Genomic DNA, 20,660 nt, shown 5'->3' with positions numbered 1-20,660 from the left:
GAGTACTCTGCAACCACTTGAATAACTTTCAGAATTGTTTCCATGGAGCGGGGTGTTACTAACTCTGTCTGTGATATAAGAACTTGATTTTGCATAAGAGTACACTTCTTCCTACGATACAATATAGTTCTGCAATTTTACCCCACAACTCTTCTGCTACAAACTCTTCTCTGAAGCATAGCCTTATCAAACAGTGTGTTCTTCAAACCCATTCTGCTTTCTATGGTCTGCATCCATTTTGCACTCTTCCAGTTACCCATCTGCAACCAGTGATGTGCTGCATCTATGTGTCTATGTCTAAAGCCTTGGCACTCGAGTATATTCCACGTGTGCTCTTCAGTCCGTCATGTGCTGCCATTAGGGCAGCACAGTCAGCCACACTACATGTTCCAATTGCAGCAATCAAGAAATCAGCTCCTACATCAAGCACATTAGACCACACCACTTCTTCCTGGGTTACTAAGCTCCCAGCTGCTCTTCTGCCACACTGAAAGCAAGCCCAGCTTCACCACTACATCCTCCAGTGATTGGCTACTTTCCTGGTTGCGCAAGTACCAACAAGAATTGACGTGGAATGTTTTCTTCCTAGCTTTTACTCCTGTGGAAGGTCCCATGAGTACTTAGACTTCTGAGCACTTCCAAGGTGGATTATGTGCACTTCTGAACAGTGCCACATCACATTCTCATACATGTCAGTTTGAACAACTCGTGAACATTGAGCTTTCACACCTCCATTGGTGAAACCCTTAAAAGATGCAGGGTTATAGCACAAAATGCACATTTGACCATCTGGGTTGTGTGGTATCTGTCCATCATCCATGTAACTTGCACTGTAGAAAATACCAAAACTTTGTAGAATAGACCAGAACAGTAGAACCATGTGGTCATGAAGTTCTAGAATGTAGAGTGAGGAGACTGCGCGCTACAGATTTGGCAGTAGGTATTATGTGACTGAGGAGGTGTAGGGAATTCATCTGAAGCTTCACTTCACTCTCTGGTCTGCTTATTGAGTAATCCTCTTATCTTGCATTTGACATGTTGGCCAAGACAGTGACTGCTAAGCCTTGCCCATTCTGTCCTAATTCTATTGTTTCCTCTCACATGCTGTGCTGCATCGTGTCTGTGCTCAAAATAAGGACAATGGTGTAGCTTCTGGCTGCTCCCTATGCAGTTACTTCTATGAGTCACCTCTCTGCCAAATTTGTATCAATTAGGTTGACTGCAATGAAGATGATTAATGTTTTATTAGGTGTAAGAGACACTATCTGAGGCAAACGACATCAGGATGGCCAACATCAACTGTGCCTTAACCAGCAATTATTCCAGAACTTATACAAGTTTTAACATTCTCACAGATAAAAAAAATAAAAGCAAATGAAGGACTAAACACAATATTTGTCTTGTATTTGACTGCAGCAACATTTCTGATGGTAAATTATGATATATCAATGGCTAATAAGGAGCACTAGAACAAGAGGCTTTGCATTTCTTATTACAAAAAATGATTGCAAACTTTTTAAACGATCAAATATATTATATCTATAGTCAGTCATTTACTTTATTCGATACTTATAGTATAAAATCATAAAAGTACAGATGAATACAGTTTAAAAACAGCAAAAGACGAATGAATACAATGTAAAATACATCAATCAATCAGTGCAGAAACAAAATGCTATACATATCAGTGTAAGTAAAAATGGCAAAGTAATAACAGTAGTAATTAAAAACTGTTTAGAATTCATTTAGTGATATTGTACTGCCGCCTAATCTTTCATGATTGAGTTAAAAAAGACGCTACTGACAAACAAACCATTGGGTTAGGCAGGGATTGTAAAAAAAACATTGCGACGCGACATTGTTTAAAAAGAAATTTGATCTTTTGCGGAGGTCCCTGTAAAATGTACAGAAGAAAAAAAGATGTAAATTTGATTGTACAGATGAACTGTCACAGGGACAGCAGGGTAAGTCATTTATGGAGTAAATACCTGCAGGATGTGCCAACATGCACGGAATAAGATTTAATCGAAATCTGATTAAAAGGAATCTATGACGTGCATTTGTATCATAAATTCTGTAAATTCACAAGAGAAAATTAAAGCCAGCCGGGTGTATTTGGAAAGTAATGATCTGTGTTGCGAGAACTGTAGGTATAATATTTGAGCCAGCATTTCAAAAAGACTCATCAGATGGTTTTCAATATTTAAATCCACCGGACCACCTATAGAAAATTATGAAGGAATTTAATGTTGTGCTTGACTGGCCCATTGATGAACTATTATGGGAGAACCAAGATACACAAATCTAATAGCTAATGTGAAACCAGCACATTAGATTTATTTTAAGCCATCATAGTGAAACTCATCAGCCTGCATGTTTATTTAAGTAAATTCAAAGGAGTCCAAAGGGCATTATTTTTCATGTGTACAGAAACACTAGTAAAGTATTTGAAAGTAAACATAGAACAGAACATGTAACAAGTGCTATGTATTTAACTAAACAAGAAAGCTATGAAGAGTTATGTAAATGTTTATTATTGGGCCTATTCACAAACTGCATTTGATAGCAAGTTTCTTAGTACTACAATGGACCTGCAGTGGCACTTCTCACATACTACAAAATGCTATTCGCAAACCTACATGCGGAGACCCACACCTCAGCCTCTCTCCTAATATTTCTGTGTGGATATCTCCATCCAGATTGCAGAGATCTCGGCACACACACATAAATGTGGGAGGGACAGGGGAGTGGCTGTTAAATGGGGAATACTTACTACTAAATAGGAGAGGTTTATAGAGGAAGAAGGAGGGGTTGTGAAAGAGCTAGGGATGGGGTTAGGGAGGAATATGCATTCACCCACAAACGAGCGAGACCATTGCTATTCACAACCTGCAATTTTATGGTTACTACAGCCAAAAAGCATTCAAACACTTGTAAATTGACTCCAGCCCTGACCTGGAATAACACGGCCAACTATGGGTACTGCAGTACCCTCCCATAGAAAACAGCGATACCAGGGGCTTAAATGAAACCACCCAGGAAATAATATTAATATCCCTATTTCAATGCAATAATAAATATGCTCCTACAATGTCGGTTGAGCCCACTGAGGCTTTTATGGGCAGAGTAGGACCCGATGAGGAAGTATGCCACTATTAGAGTGGGTGAGGGTCATATAAAATAAAATAATTATTTTCTTTAGCTTCACATCGTTGGTTGGGACCTTGAGGTGTAGCCCACGAGCTGCCTTTTTCTGGGCATTTTCATGCCTGAGACTCTTAGTTCCTGCAGCCTGTCTCTCTGTCACATGACTAGGTGTAGTTGGTAGTTGATCTGTGTGTATTCCTCCTAGACAACCATGCATAATAGAGAGCTTAGATGTTCCTGCATGTGCCATTACTGGCAGGATGGGAGGATCGAGGTGTGCACCGCTCTAATTACACCTGAGTAGTCTGTGTCCTGTCTTCACACAAACAATTGCATAACCCCTGTGGCTAGTCTGGAGCCAGTGCAGGGGGGTGCAGGAAACCTGTGCACTTCAAAGGGAATCCTCTAGAGCTTCTGCTACTTCAAATGAGGTACCAGGTATAAATACTGGACCTCAGAAATCAATTTTTAAGTACACTTTGGACCTGTGGAAGACTCTGCCAAGATAGACTACTGTGCTGCTGAAAGGACAGGCACTCTGCTGGACTGCTGCACTGACGGACTGCTGCCTGTTGTGCTGACCTGCTGCCCTCTTGCCTGGGTGAGAAGGACTGTAACTGTAGCCTGAACCCAGGACTACCAGAGTGACTCCAAGAGTTAGTCTCTTGTAACCAGCACCTGGACTTTGTAACCAGGAGTCCTACCCTGCCAGGTGGTTCCCTTGAAGTGGGCCTGAAGCTGCTCTTCCCCGCCCTCTATGGATCCAGCAGAACAAAAGTATCACCTCTGCTGTGCCACGCAACCCCGAGCAGAACTGATGCATCGCCTCTGCTGCAAGGATTCTTCCAGTTCAAGGACTCCACCTGGACCTCCCAGCCTGCATCGGAACAGGCCCTGTGCAGCGCATCCCTGACAGAGGCCCTCGCACTGCAATCCCTCGTAGATGGCAGCCTCAATGACTACACAGGACTTCACAGTGTAAGCCCCCAGAATCTTCAGAACCAGCCGGAGTGCTACGCATTCTTAACACAGTATTTCCTATTGCAAACTTCCCTTGTTGATGGTCTCTGCGATGATGTCGCAGGGTCTCATACTACTGCAGCCTCACAGCTCCCTGGAACTGATGCATCATCTCGGTTGCACAATGCAGTCTCGACGCGGGACCTCACAACACTCCACAACCAGAGTTTAAGGTACTCTTGTTCAGCAAGCCTAACTGGGTCCCTTTAGCCATCTTGCACTCCATCCCAGTCGGCCTGAACATATGACTTTGTCCCATTTCGGTGTCACCAGATATCCACAGTTGGGGCTTTTTGGTGAAATTTTCACTTGAATGTTTAAAATTGCATATCTTCGGTCCTACTATTTGGATTATTGTCATTCTAATATTGTTTTATTTATTAAAATGTACTTTAATTTTATAATTTCATGTTGTGTGTATTCACTTTATTACTGTTTAAAGTGTTGCACAAATACTTTACACATTGCCCCTGAGGTAAGTTTGACTGCTCTGTGCCAAACTACTCGAGGATTAAGCACAGATTAATTTAGGATTTGCATATAACTTCACCCTAATAAGATTTGTGGTTACTCCTTGAGTAGGATTTCACCCCCTCCCCCCCATAGACAATAGCTCAATTTCTTACAAGTCCAATATGTACATTGCTCCTATCATGATATGCCAGCACCTGCCTGGCCTTTTGGGCACTGTTAAGCCTCCTCGCATTTCATGTGAGGAGATTTATTTATGTTTTAAGGGACTGTTCCGTACAAGCTCCTATAGTTGGTGGGTGAGTATGAGTAACATATACGAGTATTGAAATCCCATGTCAGTCATGCATTGTGCTTTGCAATATGCATTGTAGTGAAAAAAAGTTTTAAAATGTCCTAGCCACACCAACCCACAATTGGTCAGTGAACTATCCCTACCACCCAAGAAAGCCAAGTTAAAGAAGAAAGAGGCGTGTAAGCTCTGGTTCTTCCTTTTACCACAACCCTACACCCTTTCTTGCAGGCCTGGAGTCTATCTAGGTGGATAGGAAACAACTAACAAACTATTGTAGCTTAACATTGTACTGCATGTTGTCAAATAGGCATGGTTTATCCTTGAAGAGAACATACAGTCTTGTCAGATGAAGTATAATTCATTTGAAATCGGTCTTCTGGAGTTGTTTCATAACCAAGGTATATGTGAGCCTGGCATCTTCTATAGAAAGAGTCAAGTAGAGAAACAAGGGTACAGGGTATTTCTGGTATATAAGATCCTTCCTTTCCTGGGCCATGCAAAGTGCAGTGTATCTGTTTTAATAGATCAAAAGGTGCATAATAATGGCATGTGAGGGGCGGTCTGGAAGTGGGTGCAGCATTAGTGCTCTATATGCACCTTCCACAATGAAAACCTCTGAAAAAGAAGATTTGCTGAATAATTCTACAAGCATCATCTCCATGAAAGTCCCCATTTTGCCTATGTTTGTGGTCTTGAAAATGCCCAGTATTTATAGGTTGCTTCTTCTTGATCAGGCTTCCATGTCTTCATTTTAAGTTTTTTTACTAAGTTTGATTAATTGGTATTCATGTGCCGCCACCATGTCCCAGTGTCTGATATCCATTAGTCCACTGTTATCGATTCTCTCTGCTTGTCTGTTGATACTTTCCTTTACTTGGTCTACGCGCACAGTCAATTTCCCCATCTATGGTGGCATGACAAGTTTTCAGGTACAATGGTAGGGAAACATCCATGACTACGCAGTTAACAACCTACCTTTACAACGCAACTGTTACCATGCAACTGCCTTTACATCACATGCCATTACAATGCATGCCATTACAACGTATGTCAGTACAGCGCATGGCATTACAACGCATACCATTACAATGCATGCCCTTACAACGCATTATAAAGTAAGTAATGGAGATTGTTTTAGACCTATTTGATGCTTTTTCAGATATTACTTCATTTCAGGAATCAGGACATGCACGTCTACACTTTGTAGTAACTTCATTTTCAGAAATGGTTAATAACCAAAAGTAGTAAAGTTACTAAAAAGTGTAAGAGTTGATTAACATGTATGGATTTACACACATGTAAAGTTACCTTTGTGAATAGCACCAGAATGCTTTATTTTAACCACCATTGCTTGTTTGCTCCTGCAATAAATGTGCATATATTTATTGTACGGTTTATCTGTAAGTATGTTTATTTAGAAAAAAAGAATACTTATGGAGGCATGTCTTCGATTTATGGAAGTTTAATATATTGTTATTTACATGTGCTGAGGTGTACGCTAGAATCTTATCCTCAGATTAGCTATTCCTATCAGGAAAGGGCTCAGGTTGAATTATCAGCAAACTATGGGATCCATTATAATGTCGGGCGGACAGGCCCAGTCGACTGGGAGGAAAAGGGGCTGGATACGGTGGTGGTGTCTGGAAGACTCCACCATCCATATTAGCATACAGGCGGACGCCGCCATGGAAAGGCATGCGGTGCATGACTGTGGGGGCCCATTGCGGGACCCCAGAGTGTTGGGGGGTTGGAAGGTGCACATGGGGGGTACCTATTGTAACCCCCTGCATTTGCATGCACAACGTGGCAGGCACTGCGTGGTGCCTGCCACATTGTGCATGCAAATGAGCAACATGAATCCATGGCATTGTAGCGGGCGGTGCTGTGAGCACCGCCCGTCACAATGTTATGGATGGGGCATGCCACCGTGGCGGTGGCATCCTGATTAATGGTGCGGGACCGCCACACCACTGGCAGCCGGTCCCAGCACCGCTAGTGTGGCGGGCGGACAAAAGTCTGCCCGCCATCCTAATAGAGCCATGAATGCAAGACAAGGGTCCGATTCCTGTGAATTCTTTGACACAGTGCCAATATATGATAAAGGGAAAAGCAATAGGTGGGAGGGTATAGTAGGTTTCTGCAGTAAACAGAGACACCTGCAGAGACCTTGAGCACTATGTGTATTCCCGTACTGGTGAAGAACCTGCTAAACTAGATGCGTTATTATTGAATTCTTTTTGCATATACTTTATAAACACGACCCCAGAGTGTTTTTGGAGCTAACGGTTTCCAGACATGGCCAGAATTTCTCCTAAGAAGTTCTCTTCTGTTCACAAAAGGAAAGAAAATATTTGGGTCTTTGAATTTTTCCAGCAGCTCAGCAGAAGTTGTTCTCTTAAATTCCCATGGTCATGCAAAGAGATATATATGAAAATAATGTTTGTTGGCCATTAGCACGACAGTTTGTTCATGAAGTTCAGACTTGTTTGAAAGGGCACGAGGCCTCCTACTTCTGTCCCAAATATGTGGTTGCAGACATTGGTTTCTGTGGTCTATGACTTGTCACATAGTGGGCTTATATGCAGGCTGTAAGGCAGATTGATATAGCATTGAGGCTTCTTGATAGAGTCCAATTGGAGACAAATGAAAAGTGACTTTCTGTGCAGCACACTGCAGCATGGATATGCGTGAACGAGGGGCCAGAAAGATTGTATCTTTACGTATTCCTCTTGGTTTGTCCAAATGAACATTGCAGCAGTAAATCCTCATGACTGTAAACCACTTTTGCCCTTCTTGTCGTTTTGTGAGAAGTCAACAAAGGGGAAGCCTGTGGATTCTGTAAATTCTTATATAGTCTATTGTCTAAGACGACAAAAACATGAGAACATGAAGAATAACTTATCTGTGATCCGATTGTATTGATTCTTTCTTCCTCTTTGTAGTCCTTAGACTCCACCCACAGTTCCAGAGAAGGCTTATGGCTATTGAGTGGTAAAGGTTGATAGTCTATGCAGGAGAGTTAGTTGGGGAGATGTGGCTCTCAAGTCCTCACTGGTTAGGCAACGCTACACCGTACCTGACAATTTGAACAAAATTCTCACTGTGTGATGAGGGGGCGGGGCCTTGGAGGTGGCAGGTCCTGGTGCTCAGAAGTACCCAAGAGGCATTTTTGAACCCAACCCGGCCCCCAAGTTCCCTCCTCTCTCCCCCAAAAAAGCTTGCTGAGGCTGCTGCCGATGTCATGGGGTGTTTTCACTCCGCGTAATGGACATTGGCTGTTCAGAGCCTCGGAAAACAAGCTGAAAAACCACTATTTACAGTGGTTTTCAGCTCGTTTTTCCTGCCTCTGTGTGATATCAGCTCCTCACTGGGTGACCGTATGATTGAAATAGATACCGTGTGTCACACGGTGCCACTTTTTGAGTTGGCAGGTCTGCTACAGCTATCTATTAGTATGTGGGTACTTTTCCTGGAATCCAAGGAGTGAGATGTGAAAGAAAGGCATTCATGAGATTACTGATAGGTAACAACAGCACTTAAAATGATATGTTAATATATGAATGCAAGATAATTTGCCGATCTGCCCTTTGCTCTCATTCTTTAGTGAAAACCCTTCCAGAAGTATATTGTCTTCCCAAGTGAGGATTACATTATGATTTTTTTTAAATGTTTCAATTACAATAACATTATATTATAAATATTTAATAAATGTTTCCTTTGCTGAAGATACATCGATCGAAGCAATTGTGATTGAGTTGTACCTTGTCAGAGAAGCTTTATTTCGCATTAATTAAAATGATACCTTGTTCCCTCATTACTGCATGCACTGTGTACGCGATTTAGAGCTTATTAGATTACTATGCTCATATTTTTTGTCTTCCATTCCTTTTCCTCTGTGTTTCATCTTATTTATTTTGTCTTCGAGAAGGTGTGCCTTATTCACAGTCATGGGAGCCGGAATGGAAGTACCTCTACACCTTAACAACATCTTACCCCAACAATGGTACCTTCATGTTCACTCCTAGCCCAGGGACTGCAGATTTCAGCAGATGGGATGTTGGACTCTTGAGAATCAGTCCAAGCACCTATCGCGCAGGACAGCAGTAAGTATATGGTCAATAGATCACATTTAATGTAACTGGAGTAAAGGTGAACACATTCTTTTAAACGGTTGCCACTGAATATGTGAGCTGGCATTCCATTTCCAAGTGTCCAAGAGGGATCTCTAGTCAGGCTCAGGGTTGGATTGGGATAAAAAATTGTCCCGGGCACGCTAAAGAAAAGTGGCCCACATTTGCATATTGCCTTTCCGTAAAACACTGCTTCAGCAAATTTTTATAAAGAAAATGGGGAGGGGTAAAAAATGCACGGATTTGTTTACACTGGTGAAACACACCTGAAAACAAGTGAGGCCACTTCTGCTCAGGTCACCTGGTCCGCTCAATATGCATACACTAATGGGCCAGTTCAGGGAGAGAGAGGGAGTGACACCTCTGCCCGTTGATAAAAGGGAGGTAATGGACGCCCATCTGCCACTGGGCGGCTGGCAGTATCCAAACAACACAAAATCCACCCAAATCGGCCCCCCAGACTGCTCTAAAAAGTGACCCACTGCTAGAACTGGACACTGGTCCCTTGGGCATTGCCAGAGTGCCCACGTTGCCAACGCGACCCTTGCCTGGCTTCTTACCATATGGCATGTGTTAACAGAATATCACTGGCAAAATATTCCCTACAAAAATATTACTCTTAGTAATATTAGAAAATCTACACCCAGTGAAGTTATATAGGTTGTAAACAATATTAAAAGATGCAACATTTATTTCAGATGATATTCCTGTATGGAACTTTAGAATATCAAACTCCATATAGAACATGTTGACCTGTTTCTTGATTGGAATGGCTATGGCCCAAAGGAATCTTTTATTAATTTGATCTGTCTGTTGCCTAAATGGATTGAACAGATATTTGTACGTTGTCTCCAATAAAATATGTGGAGGCCAATTTAAAAGAGGAACAAAACTCACCCTTCACAAGAAAGATGAAGCTGGACTAGACAGATCCCCCAGGATATAGCGGCATGGATTGGCAAATTTAGCGGCACAAAACTGAAAATTTAGCGGCACAAAAATGGAAATTTAGCGGCATTTAGCGGCATTTTATTTTGGTTTTTTTTCGACAACAAACACAGATATCTTATTGTTTGAGTTATTTTACAACATGGAGCTATGTACATTTTGTTTATTTACAATTCAGCCCATTTGTTTTGGTTAAAAGGCATGTTAATCTTAAAAATCCATGACAAAGGGTCAAGTTTCTGTACATAAGGTCCAAATTCAGAACAATAATTTTGGCACAGCTTGCCCATCAGTTTACAATACAATTCCTTATGCAGGACCTAGAATATCAAGTCACAGCTACTTCCAGATTTTCACCAATTTCTATAGCTAGCCTCTAATTGCCTTTCACTGCATGCCCCAGATATTTTGGACAGCAATTGAAATATATATCATATCAATTTAAATTTGTAGTCGGTATAAACAAATGCACACCCAGAGTACATTGCAAAACCTGCACAAATAGGCCCCCACAGTAGCACAGTAGCAGCAGGAAGGTACGTACCTGTACTTGTCTTCGTGGTCCCGGTCCTTGGCCTCCTGCTTGCTCTCCCTCGCCGCCGGCTGCTTCCACCTTCACCTCTTCTTCCTGCTGACCTGGGTGTCCCGCGAAATCCTGGATCGGGGAGAGTGAGGAGGCAATAAGAAGACGAGCGCGGCCGAGAGCAGAGAGCAGTTTCTATTGGCTCTCCGCGTGTGCCCAATGAAAACGGCGGATTTCGCAGCCGGTTTGCCAAAAATCACGGGATTTGCACAAAGCTGCAGATTTCGCGATTTTTTTGCAAATCGCGAAATCTGGGGGGTCTGTCTAAGAACCAAAATCAATGTAGTCATACATAGGCCACCAGAAGTGTAGGCCTGGCCTTTCAGGCAACCTGGCACTGTCAGATGGCCTAGCTTGAAAGGGCCACTGGGTGGGCTGGATTTTTGGCCCTTTCAAGCTTTTCCCACCTGGCAGTGCCAGACTTCTCAAAACACCCTGTTAACACTGGCCACCAGTGTCCTTAGACCGACCGCCTCAGCCCGAAGACGGCTCTGGGATTGGGAGGAGGGCAGGGGAGACTTACAGTTCTAAGGCCCTTAGGTGTGGCAAAAATACATCATCAAAGCAAGAAGGTGTATCAATGACCATCAAGGACATGTAGTGCAAGAATCTACAATTCGGCCTTTATGTTTGTTCTTCAGGGGACTATATATGAGAGTGACCACAGAGGTGTTCAGGTCTCATTTATGAGGATCAAGGGTCTCCTGGCTTTGGAAGTCTGTCAGAGTCTTGGAAGGCAATGCTAAGTGACCTGCTGAAGCCAGAGACCTGAGACAGGGCCCAGTCCTACAAGTGGATGTAAATATGGCAGAGTAGGTGATAATGTGGGCCCCAGCTGGCTGAGATAGATGAGGACCATAGTGTTGTTGGTGAACTCTATAGAAACACAAGGAGGGCTGGATATAAAGATTACTGTTAGTTCCAGCATGTTGATGTGAAGGAGGGAGTCTGGTAGGGACCACGTGATGGTCTGCTTGGATTGACCCATGCATCTCCTCAACATTACTCCAAAAATTAATGGAGACCAAGACCTGAGGTTACAGAGTTGAGAGGGGAAGGCTGAGCTCTCACAATCAACAGAGCAAGCTGTCCAAGACCTTCTTCAAGATCCGGACAAGGGTCGTCGATGAAGATAGAGCCTGTGATCACAGCCGGTCCAGAGGTGCATATGCATCTTGAGGTGAGCCAGGAGGACATCTTTGATGCAGGAAGCTACACGTTTTAAGACCTCTCCCCCGCCACATGCTGAGGCCAGGCAATGAGTGAGAAAACAAACCCATGCCTCACAAAGGGCCAGTAGCCTCTCCAGAGGTGGAATAGCCACGCTCAATCGGGGGTACAGGAATGAGCAATTCAAGGGAGATGTATGGGTGGCAACTTTCACAGACAGCAAAGACGAGGCGGAACCACGGGAAGGGATTCCAAAGCCACTGAGAGGGAAGGCGCATTGACAAGACAATTTTCCAGGTGGGGGAGATGTGCATGGTCACCATGAGTAACTATGAGGAAACCAAGAGACACGAAGCCAGGCTCAACCCAGACGGCAATATCCTGTACGGGTGGACACTTCCTGTCACCGATCTCTGGAACTTCCTGGGACGGCTTCACACCAGACTGGAAGCCTATGCATGCATCACGTATGGTGCCCACACGACCACTCCCTCTACAGTCAGACCGACAAAGTATGTCCCAGATCCTCCATCTACACAGTCCCATTTCACAGACGTGAGAAGGACAGCTGCAGCTTCTGGGTGGTCCTAAAATGCTCTTATTTATGTGCATTGCATTGCAAAGAATCTGGAGTAAAACTGCAGCCTCACCTCCTCCCGGGTAAAAATCTGTGAATCTCATCAGCGGGCTCAAATAAATGGATGAGATAGGGAGGGGTCAGACGATAGGGAGGAAGAGACTGAACCCGCCACCAGTAAATACCGGAATTAGACAACCTGCGTCTTACAACTAGAACTGACCACAATGTGTAAGTGCAAAGAACGTGCACCGGCACGCGATGTGCTGGCCGCGTTAGCCAGTTTCCGGCTTGAGCACTCCCCACGTCATGCTTTTGCACACTCCGCACCACACACCTGTGGCTACATACAACATATGAAAACGAGCTATTAGTGTATACATTTCTCCGTGCGTCAGTAAACTGCTGCCTCCGCTCAGAAACGGCAGCTGTTTCTTCTCGTATCCGAAGCCTGAAAGGGCACCTCATGCCAGCTCCATATTTCATTTTGTTGATGACGGAATAGACATAATTACCTGTAAACCGCTCAAAGATGATCTGCGTCATCACACTATACATTGAAAAGGTGTCTAAGCCATAACAATCTTCACCTCTTCTTCCTGCTGACCTGGGTGTCCCGCGAGCGCGGCCGAGAGCAGAGAGCAGTTTCTATTGGCTCTCCGCGTGTGCCAATGAAAACGGCGGATTTCGCGGCCGGTTTGCCAAAAATCGCGGGATTTGCACAAAGCTGCAAATTTCGCGATTTTTTTTGCAAATCGCGAAATCTCGATATCCTGGGGGATCTGACTAGAGATCAACAACCACCAAACAATTATAGTAATTATTTTACAGGAATTCTTGATTTACATTTTGAACAACTCCTTATTTCATTAAGCTAAGTGGACCCATAGGTCGATTTGCATCTAGGGAAATTATGAGAACACCGAAAATGCCAGTTCCTTCAGATTTTAATAGGGCTAGGATAGAGCCTTTCAAAGCCAGATATGTATGATCAAGAATTGCTGGTATATTAAGGACCACCCCATATTTTCCGAATCTTCCCATATAAAAATTAATATAGCAGTATGTTAAAGAGGGATGCAGCCTAAGCCAAATTTGTATCTTGGATTTAAAAGTAGATCAACCCTGTGGTGCCAACTGAGCATACCTTTCTGACTCCTACAGCAATGTTACAGATGAATAGGCAAATCCACAATTCAGGTTTTGAATGGAGTTTAATCATCTGATGAAGTAGTCAAGCCAAACAAGCAAGTAATATCTCTTAGACACAGTGGAACAAGGTTGGTACCAGGGCACTCATATGGTAATTAATCAAGTCTACAAATGCTCTTTGCATTGTAACAACACAATATGTGTGGTGGGAAAGGTACATTTAAATTTCAACTCAGAGTTGTTAGAATTCGGGGTCTCTACTTGGCACAGGTAGGTACTTGTGACAAATAGGGACCCTGGTCTCTAGTCAGGGTAAGGGGGATACACTCTTTAGATAACCCCTGCTCACCCCCTTGGTAGCTTGACACGACCAGACAGGTTTATCAAAGGCAATGTGTAAAGTATTTGTACCAACACTCACAGTAACACAGTGAACACACCACAAATAGACCCCACACCAGTTTAGAAGAGTAGAAGTTTTTAATCTAAACTAAACAAGACCAAAATGACAAAAATCCAACATATACAAAGCTCCTCCCGATGGAAGGAGACCCCCCGTTGCACCGCTCTGTGGTTCAGACTAAAAAGTCTATCTGTTTAAACATGAACATTATTCATCTTAGGGTTCCAAAAAATATTTAATTGTTCTTCAAAGTTTCCATAACACATGGGTTACTTCTTGTACATCCAGCATTAACATCATCAGATATAATTCCTTCCCCAATGCATTTCGGGCTAATGTATAAGCCCTTCCTCAGGGGACAACTCTACAAAAAAGGAACAAATCAACATGTCACTGTGTGTGCTTAAACCATTCATATGCACACATTATCACATTTCACTGTGTTCGTGACCCGTGTTTAAAAGATCTAAAAAAGTGCCCGAATATTTAGGTGAAATCCAACACTCGTGCGTGTGTTGTTTGTTCAAAGGGTGTGCTCTGTGATCAGAAAAGAGGATAACGGTAAAATAAATGTCCATCCAGCCAAAAGATATAAAAGTCAGAGTCAAAGCCACCTTATACCCCGGTCACCGGACCGTGAACTTAACAGAGATCTACACCGTTAAACATGCATTGGCGTGAGCCGAGTACTCACGGACTGTTTCAACCAGCATAGACGCCGTATCTGAAACAGAACAGCGCGTGTTAACTAAGGTGGAAGTTAACTTCGTTGCTAAATCTACTAACGCGGTCTCATGTGGGAGTACTTACTCGGTGATGTGTTCTGCAGCGTGCATAGCCGTTACTGTGTCAGGAACCCCGGCGGTGTGCTCACTAGGTGCAGTTTTTACCGGCTCATGCATTGGAGTAGAAAGTGAGAACGGACTAATGAAAACCAGTGTGAACAAAAACGCGTCGGCCATATTGGGTGAGTCCTACCCCCAGTGTACACGAAAAATAAATCAACGTGAAAGGAAACCTGGTCACATAAAATGAACTCCAGAAACACAATATTTAAGCGTAAACATGTCTAGTTACAGATAACATAAAAACTCAATTCGATCATTCAGACCGTGTGGCTGCATCGATGCCATGTAGCGAATCCAGAAATTTTCTCTTTTTAGCAATGTCTCTTTGTTGTTGTAAGTGGGGGTGATTTGTTCAAGTATGACAAATTTCAGTTGAGCTACAGAGTGTTTTTGTTCTGCAAAATGGGCTGCTGCAGTAGATTTCAAATTTCCTGTTCTTATATTGCTCTTATGCTCAAGTAAACGGGTCCTGATTTTCCTCTCCGTATGTCCAATGTAACACTTGCCACATGGGCACTTAAGCATGTAAATTAGATTGGCTGAATTGCAGGTTGCATTCACTTTTAATTTCACGGGATAACCCTTCATGGGGTGACTGATAGTGTTCCCAAGAATACAGTTATTGCAATTGCTGCAATTGTAACAAGGACGTAACCCTTTGAATGTGGTGGATTCTCCTTCTGTGGTGGATTTCTTCAGAATTTCCTTCAAATTACGACCCCTGGTGTATGCAAACATGGGCGGTTGATCAAAGATGCCCCTGAAATCTGGTTCAAATTTTAACAGTGCCCAATGTTTACGAATGATGTTCTTATAACAGTTACTCAGAATGCTATATTTGGAGACCACCACCATCCTGGTGTTAACCGGTTTCACGGTTGGTTGTAACAATTCTTCTCTTTTCATGTCTCCAACTTTGCTGACTGCTGTGTCTAAGATCTGTTGAGGGTAACCACGGGTTTTGAATCTTTCCACCGTAGTGGTTATTTCCTGTTTGCAGGTATCTGGCGCAGATACTATTCTTTTCACTCGCATCAGTTGCGATAACGGTAAATTCTGTTTTAACCCGGGTCTGTGAAAACTCTGGTGATGTAAAAGTGAATTCCTATCTGTGGGTTTCCGGAATATCGTGGTGTTCCAATTTCTATTCTTGCATTGTATCTCCACATCCAAAAAGTGTATACACGTTCTATCCATGTTCCAAGTGAATTGTATTCGCTGGTTGATGCCATTCCATGTGTGAAGAAATTCTGTTAATTCTAGCTCTGTTCCCTTCCAGAGAATAAAAATGTCATCAATAAATCTCAAGAAGATTTTCCCATGCCTTAACCAGGTGTTCTGGTTGAGAATATGTGTTTCTTCGAACGCTTTCATCACAATATTCGCATAGGACGGCGCGGCACAATTTCCCATGGCTGTCCCGCTCAGTTGGTGAAACCATTGGTTGAACACTGTGAAATAGCTGTGGAAAAGTGTGAAAATCATTAACTCCATAATCAAAATTTTCATGTCTGGATCCAAATCTGAATTAGCCAATTCTTGTTCGATGGCTGTGATGCCCATGTCATGTGGTATTGAAGTGTAAAGTGAACAGACGTCCACTGTACACATAAGTAAATCTTCATCTTGGAAAGTATTTGTCACTTCCTCCAATTTCAAAAGGAAATCTGTGGTATCCCTTATGTGTGACCTCGTGTTCAATACAAATGGTTGCAAGTACCTGTCCAAAAATTTTCCAATGTGTTCATGTATAGATCCCTTCGTGGACACTATTGGTCTAAACGGAGGTCTAGTTGGATGCTTGTGCATCTTGGGCAACATGTACAACGTTGGTGGTTTAGGGTTCTCCGGTGTGAGGTAACGTCGTGTCCGATCGTTGATGGTACCCTGGTCAAATGCTTTGTTGATGATGTCAAGTAATGTCATCAGAAATTCCTTGGTTGGGTCAGCGTTCAATGGAGCATAGGTGTTCTGATCGCTCGTGTGAATCAGTACTTCATCTTGGTAAAACTTAGCGTCCATGATAACTAGCGCACCACCTTTATCTGCTGTCTGGCATACTATGTTAGGATTGCTCGCAATTTTTCGTAACGTGTTTTTTTCCATTTTTGTCAAATTTTCACGTTTTGCTTTAGTTTGGAAGGGCAATTTCAATAGATCATTTTTCACCATACTCTCGAATACATCAATGATTTTGTGGCTGACAGGCGCCATGAATGTGCTTCGTGGTCGAAGCCCTCTTAACATGTCATCATCAGTGTCTGCTACGGTAACTATGTTTTCAAAATAGTGTCGAAGTCTGATATTTCTGACCAGTTTGAATGTGCTCACTTCAAGCTCTAACGTGTTGGTTTGTGTGGTTGGTACGAAAGTTTGTCCCTTCTGCAATACTCGTAATTCTTCCCGTGTCAGTTCTATGGAAGAAATGTTTATCACCAAATTGTCCACAGTATTCATTTCCGACGATAAGGTTTCTTGGCTTTTGGCAATTCTTTTGCCGCCTCTGCGGGTTTTTCCCCCCCTGGATCTGTGGTTTGATTTGAACCCTCCTCTAAAAAATGAACCGTGGATGTAGAGGTACCCGGCTGTTGTTCAGTAGGTGTCGCTTCAGTTGCAGCTCTCGTAGTCTTGGTTGTTCTACTGTCCCCCTCTGAGGAGGAAGTCTCATTCTCCGAGTAGGGATTATACGCTCGGTTGGGGCGTCGGCGGGCGTACACTTCTGCCCAAGTGTACACCTCGCCGAGCTTGTAATCGATGGTGTCCCTTTTATATTTACGTAGTTTCCGTTCTTGAGTTTCCCTTGTATGCTTGTCCAGTTGGGTCTTCACATCTTCCAACAAGGTTGCCAGTTCAACGGGGTCCATGGCTTCGTCCAGTTCCGCCCTGATGGTTTTGATCTCATTGGTCAATTCTTCCAGTGATTTGGATAGTTCCTCCACTATCAAAAGTATTAAATCTAACGAACATTTGTTGAGGATGGCAAACCATCTCTCAACAAATTTCGCGTTGTTTTTGCACAAAAGAGGTTTTAAGGGAACCCGTAGGCCCCTGGGGATTCGCTGGGCGCGATGGTACCGCACCAACGTTGATGCATGTAGTTTCTGATTGCATTCCTTTTTCAATAAGTAGAGTAATTGTTTTAAGTTGCTTTCAGGACTGCGAGTGCTAGCAGCTGCTATGACCTCCTCCTGGATCATCCCATAGATTTTATCTGCATCCCCCGCCGAGAAGGCGAAGGTGTCTGCTTTTAAATCAGTCATGCTGGTTATACTTTCGTAATTCATTTTTAACCAAATGGCGTGCTAAATCCTTGGACAGAAAAGAGTAGAATCCAACTAAGAGGTGTAGGATTTGCACAGCGGTGATTAAATGATTGTAATCAGTAGTGTACTTTATAGCGTGCGAGCAGGGTTGAGCGCTGTCTGTGCCATCCAGCGAAACTGAAGACTAATACAAAGCTCCTCCCGATGGAAGGAGACCCCCCGTTGCACCGCTCTGTGGTTCAGACTAAAAAGTCTATCTGTTTAAACATGAACATTATTCATCTTAGGGTTCCAAAAAATATTTAATTGTTCTTCAAAGTTTCCATAACACATGGGTTACTTCTTGTACATCCAGCATTAACATCATCAGATATAATTCCTTCCCCAATGCATTTCGGGCTAATGTATAAGCCCTTCCTCAGGGGACAACTCTACAAAAAAGGAACAAATCAACATGTCACTGTGTGTGCTTAAACCATTCATATGCACACATTATCACATTTCACTGTGTTCGTGACCCGTGTTTAAAAGATCTAAAAAAGTGCCCGAATATTTAGGTGAAATCCAACACTCGTGCGTGTGTTGTTTGTTCAAAGGGTGTGCTCTGTGATCAGAAAAGAGGATAACGGTAAAATAAATGTCCATCCAGCCAAAAGATATAAAAGTCAGAGTCAAAGCCACCTTATACCCCGGTCACCGGACCGTGAACTTAACAGAGATCTACACCGTTAAACATGCATTGGCGTGAGCCGAGTACTCACGGACTGTTTCAACCAGCATAGACGCCGTATCTGAAACAGAACAGCGCGTGTTAACTAAGGTGGAAGTTAACTTCGTTGCTAAATCTACTAACGCGGTCTCATGTGGGAGTACTTACTCGGTGATGTGTTCTGCAGCGTGCATAGCCGTTACTGTGTCAGGAACCCCGGCGGTGTGCTCACTAGGTGCAGTTTTTACCGGCTCATGCATTGGAGTAGAAAGTGAGAACGGACTAATGAAAACCAGTGTGAACAAAAACGCGTCGGCCATATTGGGTGAGTCCTACCCCCAGTGTACACGAAAAATAAATCAACGTGAAAGGAAACCTGGTCACATAAAATGAACTCCAGAAACACAATATTTAAGCGTAAACATGTCTAGTTACAGATAACATAAAAACTCAATTCGATCATTCAGACCGTGTGGCTGCATCGATGCCATGTAGCGAATCCAGAAATTTTCTCTTTTTAGCAATGTCTCTTTGTTGTTGTAAGTGGGGGTGATTTGTTCAAGTATGACAAATTTCAGTTGAGCTACAGAGTGTTTTTGTTCTGCAAAATGGGCTGCAACAGTAGATTTCAAATTTCCTGTTCTTATATTGCTCTTATGCTCAAGTAAACGGGTCCTGATTTTCCTCTCCGTATGTCCAATGTAACACTTGCCACATGGGCACTTAAGCATGTAAATTAGATTGGCTGAATTGCAGGTTGCATTCACTTTTAATTTCACGGGATAACCCTTCATGGGGTGACTGATAGTGTTCCCAAGAATACAGTTATTGCAATTGCTGCAATTGTAACAAGGACGTAACCCTTTGAATGTGGTGGATTCTCCTTCTGTGGTGGATTTCTTCAGAATTTCCTTCAAATTACGACCCCTGGTGTATGCAAACATGGGCGGTTGATCAAAGATGCCCCTGAAATCTGGTTCAAATTTTAACAGTGCCCAATGTTTACGAATGATGTTCTTATAACAGTTACTCAGAATGCTATATTTGGAGACCACCACCATCCTGGTGTTAACCGGTTTCACGGTTGGTTGTAACAATTCTTCTCTTTTCATGTCTCCAACTTTGCTGACTGCTGTGTCTAAGATCTGTTGAGGGTAACCACGGGTTTTGAATCTTTCCACCGTAGTGGTTATTTCCTGTTTGCAGGTATCTGGCGCAGATACTATTCTTTTCACTCGCATCAGTTGCGATAACGGTAAATTCTGTTTTAACCCGGGTCTGTGAAAACTCTGGTGATGTAAAAGTGAATTCCTATCTGTGGGTTTCCGGAATATCGTGGTGTTCCAATTTCTATTCTTGCATTGTATCTCCACATCCAAAAAGTGTATACACGTTCTATCCATGTTCCAAGTGAATTGTATTCGCTGGTTGATGCCATTCCATGTGTGAAGAAATTCTGTTAATTCTAGCTCTGTTCCCTTCCAGAGAATAAAAATGTCATCAATAAATCTCAAGAAGATTTTCCCATGCCTTAACCAGGTGTTCTGGTTGAGAATATGTGTTTCTTCGAACGCTTTCATCACAATATTCGCATAGGACGGCGCGGCACAATTTCCCATGGCTGTCCCGCTCAGTTGGTGAAACCATTGGTTGAACACTGTGAAATAGCTGTGGAAAAGTGTGAAAATCATTAACTCCATAATCAAAATTTTCATGTCTGGATCCAAATCTGAATTAGCCAATTCTTGTTCGATGGCTGTGATGCCCATGTCATGTGGTATTGAAGTGTAAAGTGAACAGACGTCCACTGTACACATAAGTAAATCTTCATCTTGGAAAGTATTTGTCACTTCCTCCAATTTCAAAAGGAAATCTGTGGTATCCCTTATGTGTGACCTCGTGTTCAATACAAATGGTTGCAAGTACCTGTCCAAAAATTTTCCA

At 42.9% G+C, this 20,660-nt stretch overlaps 1 protein-coding gene across 2 annotated transcripts in view; it reads left to right on the top strand.

Annotated features, from left to right (window-relative positions):
- Positions 1-20,660, top strand: part of SUSD2 (sushi domain containing 2) — a 900,046-nt gene that overhangs the window by 218,030 nt on the left and 661,356 nt on the right. For both annotated transcript variants that reach the window (XM_078667086.1, XM_078667085.1), the window contains exon 5: positions 8,862-9,036. In XM_078667086.1, the coding sequence (XP_078523212.1) occupies positions 8,862-9,036 (175 nt within the window). The remainder of the gene's footprint in view (positions 1-8,861; positions 9,037-20,660) is intronic.

This window comes from Lissotriton helveticus, chromosome 11, assembly GCF_964261635.1.
Source record: "Lissotriton helveticus chromosome 11, aLisHel1.1, whole genome shotgun sequence".
In the NCBI taxonomy this organism is placed as follows: Eukaryota; Metazoa; Chordata; class Amphibia; order Caudata; family Salamandridae; genus Lissotriton; species Lissotriton helveticus.
This window is presented reverse-complemented; position numbering and strand designations above follow the sequence as displayed.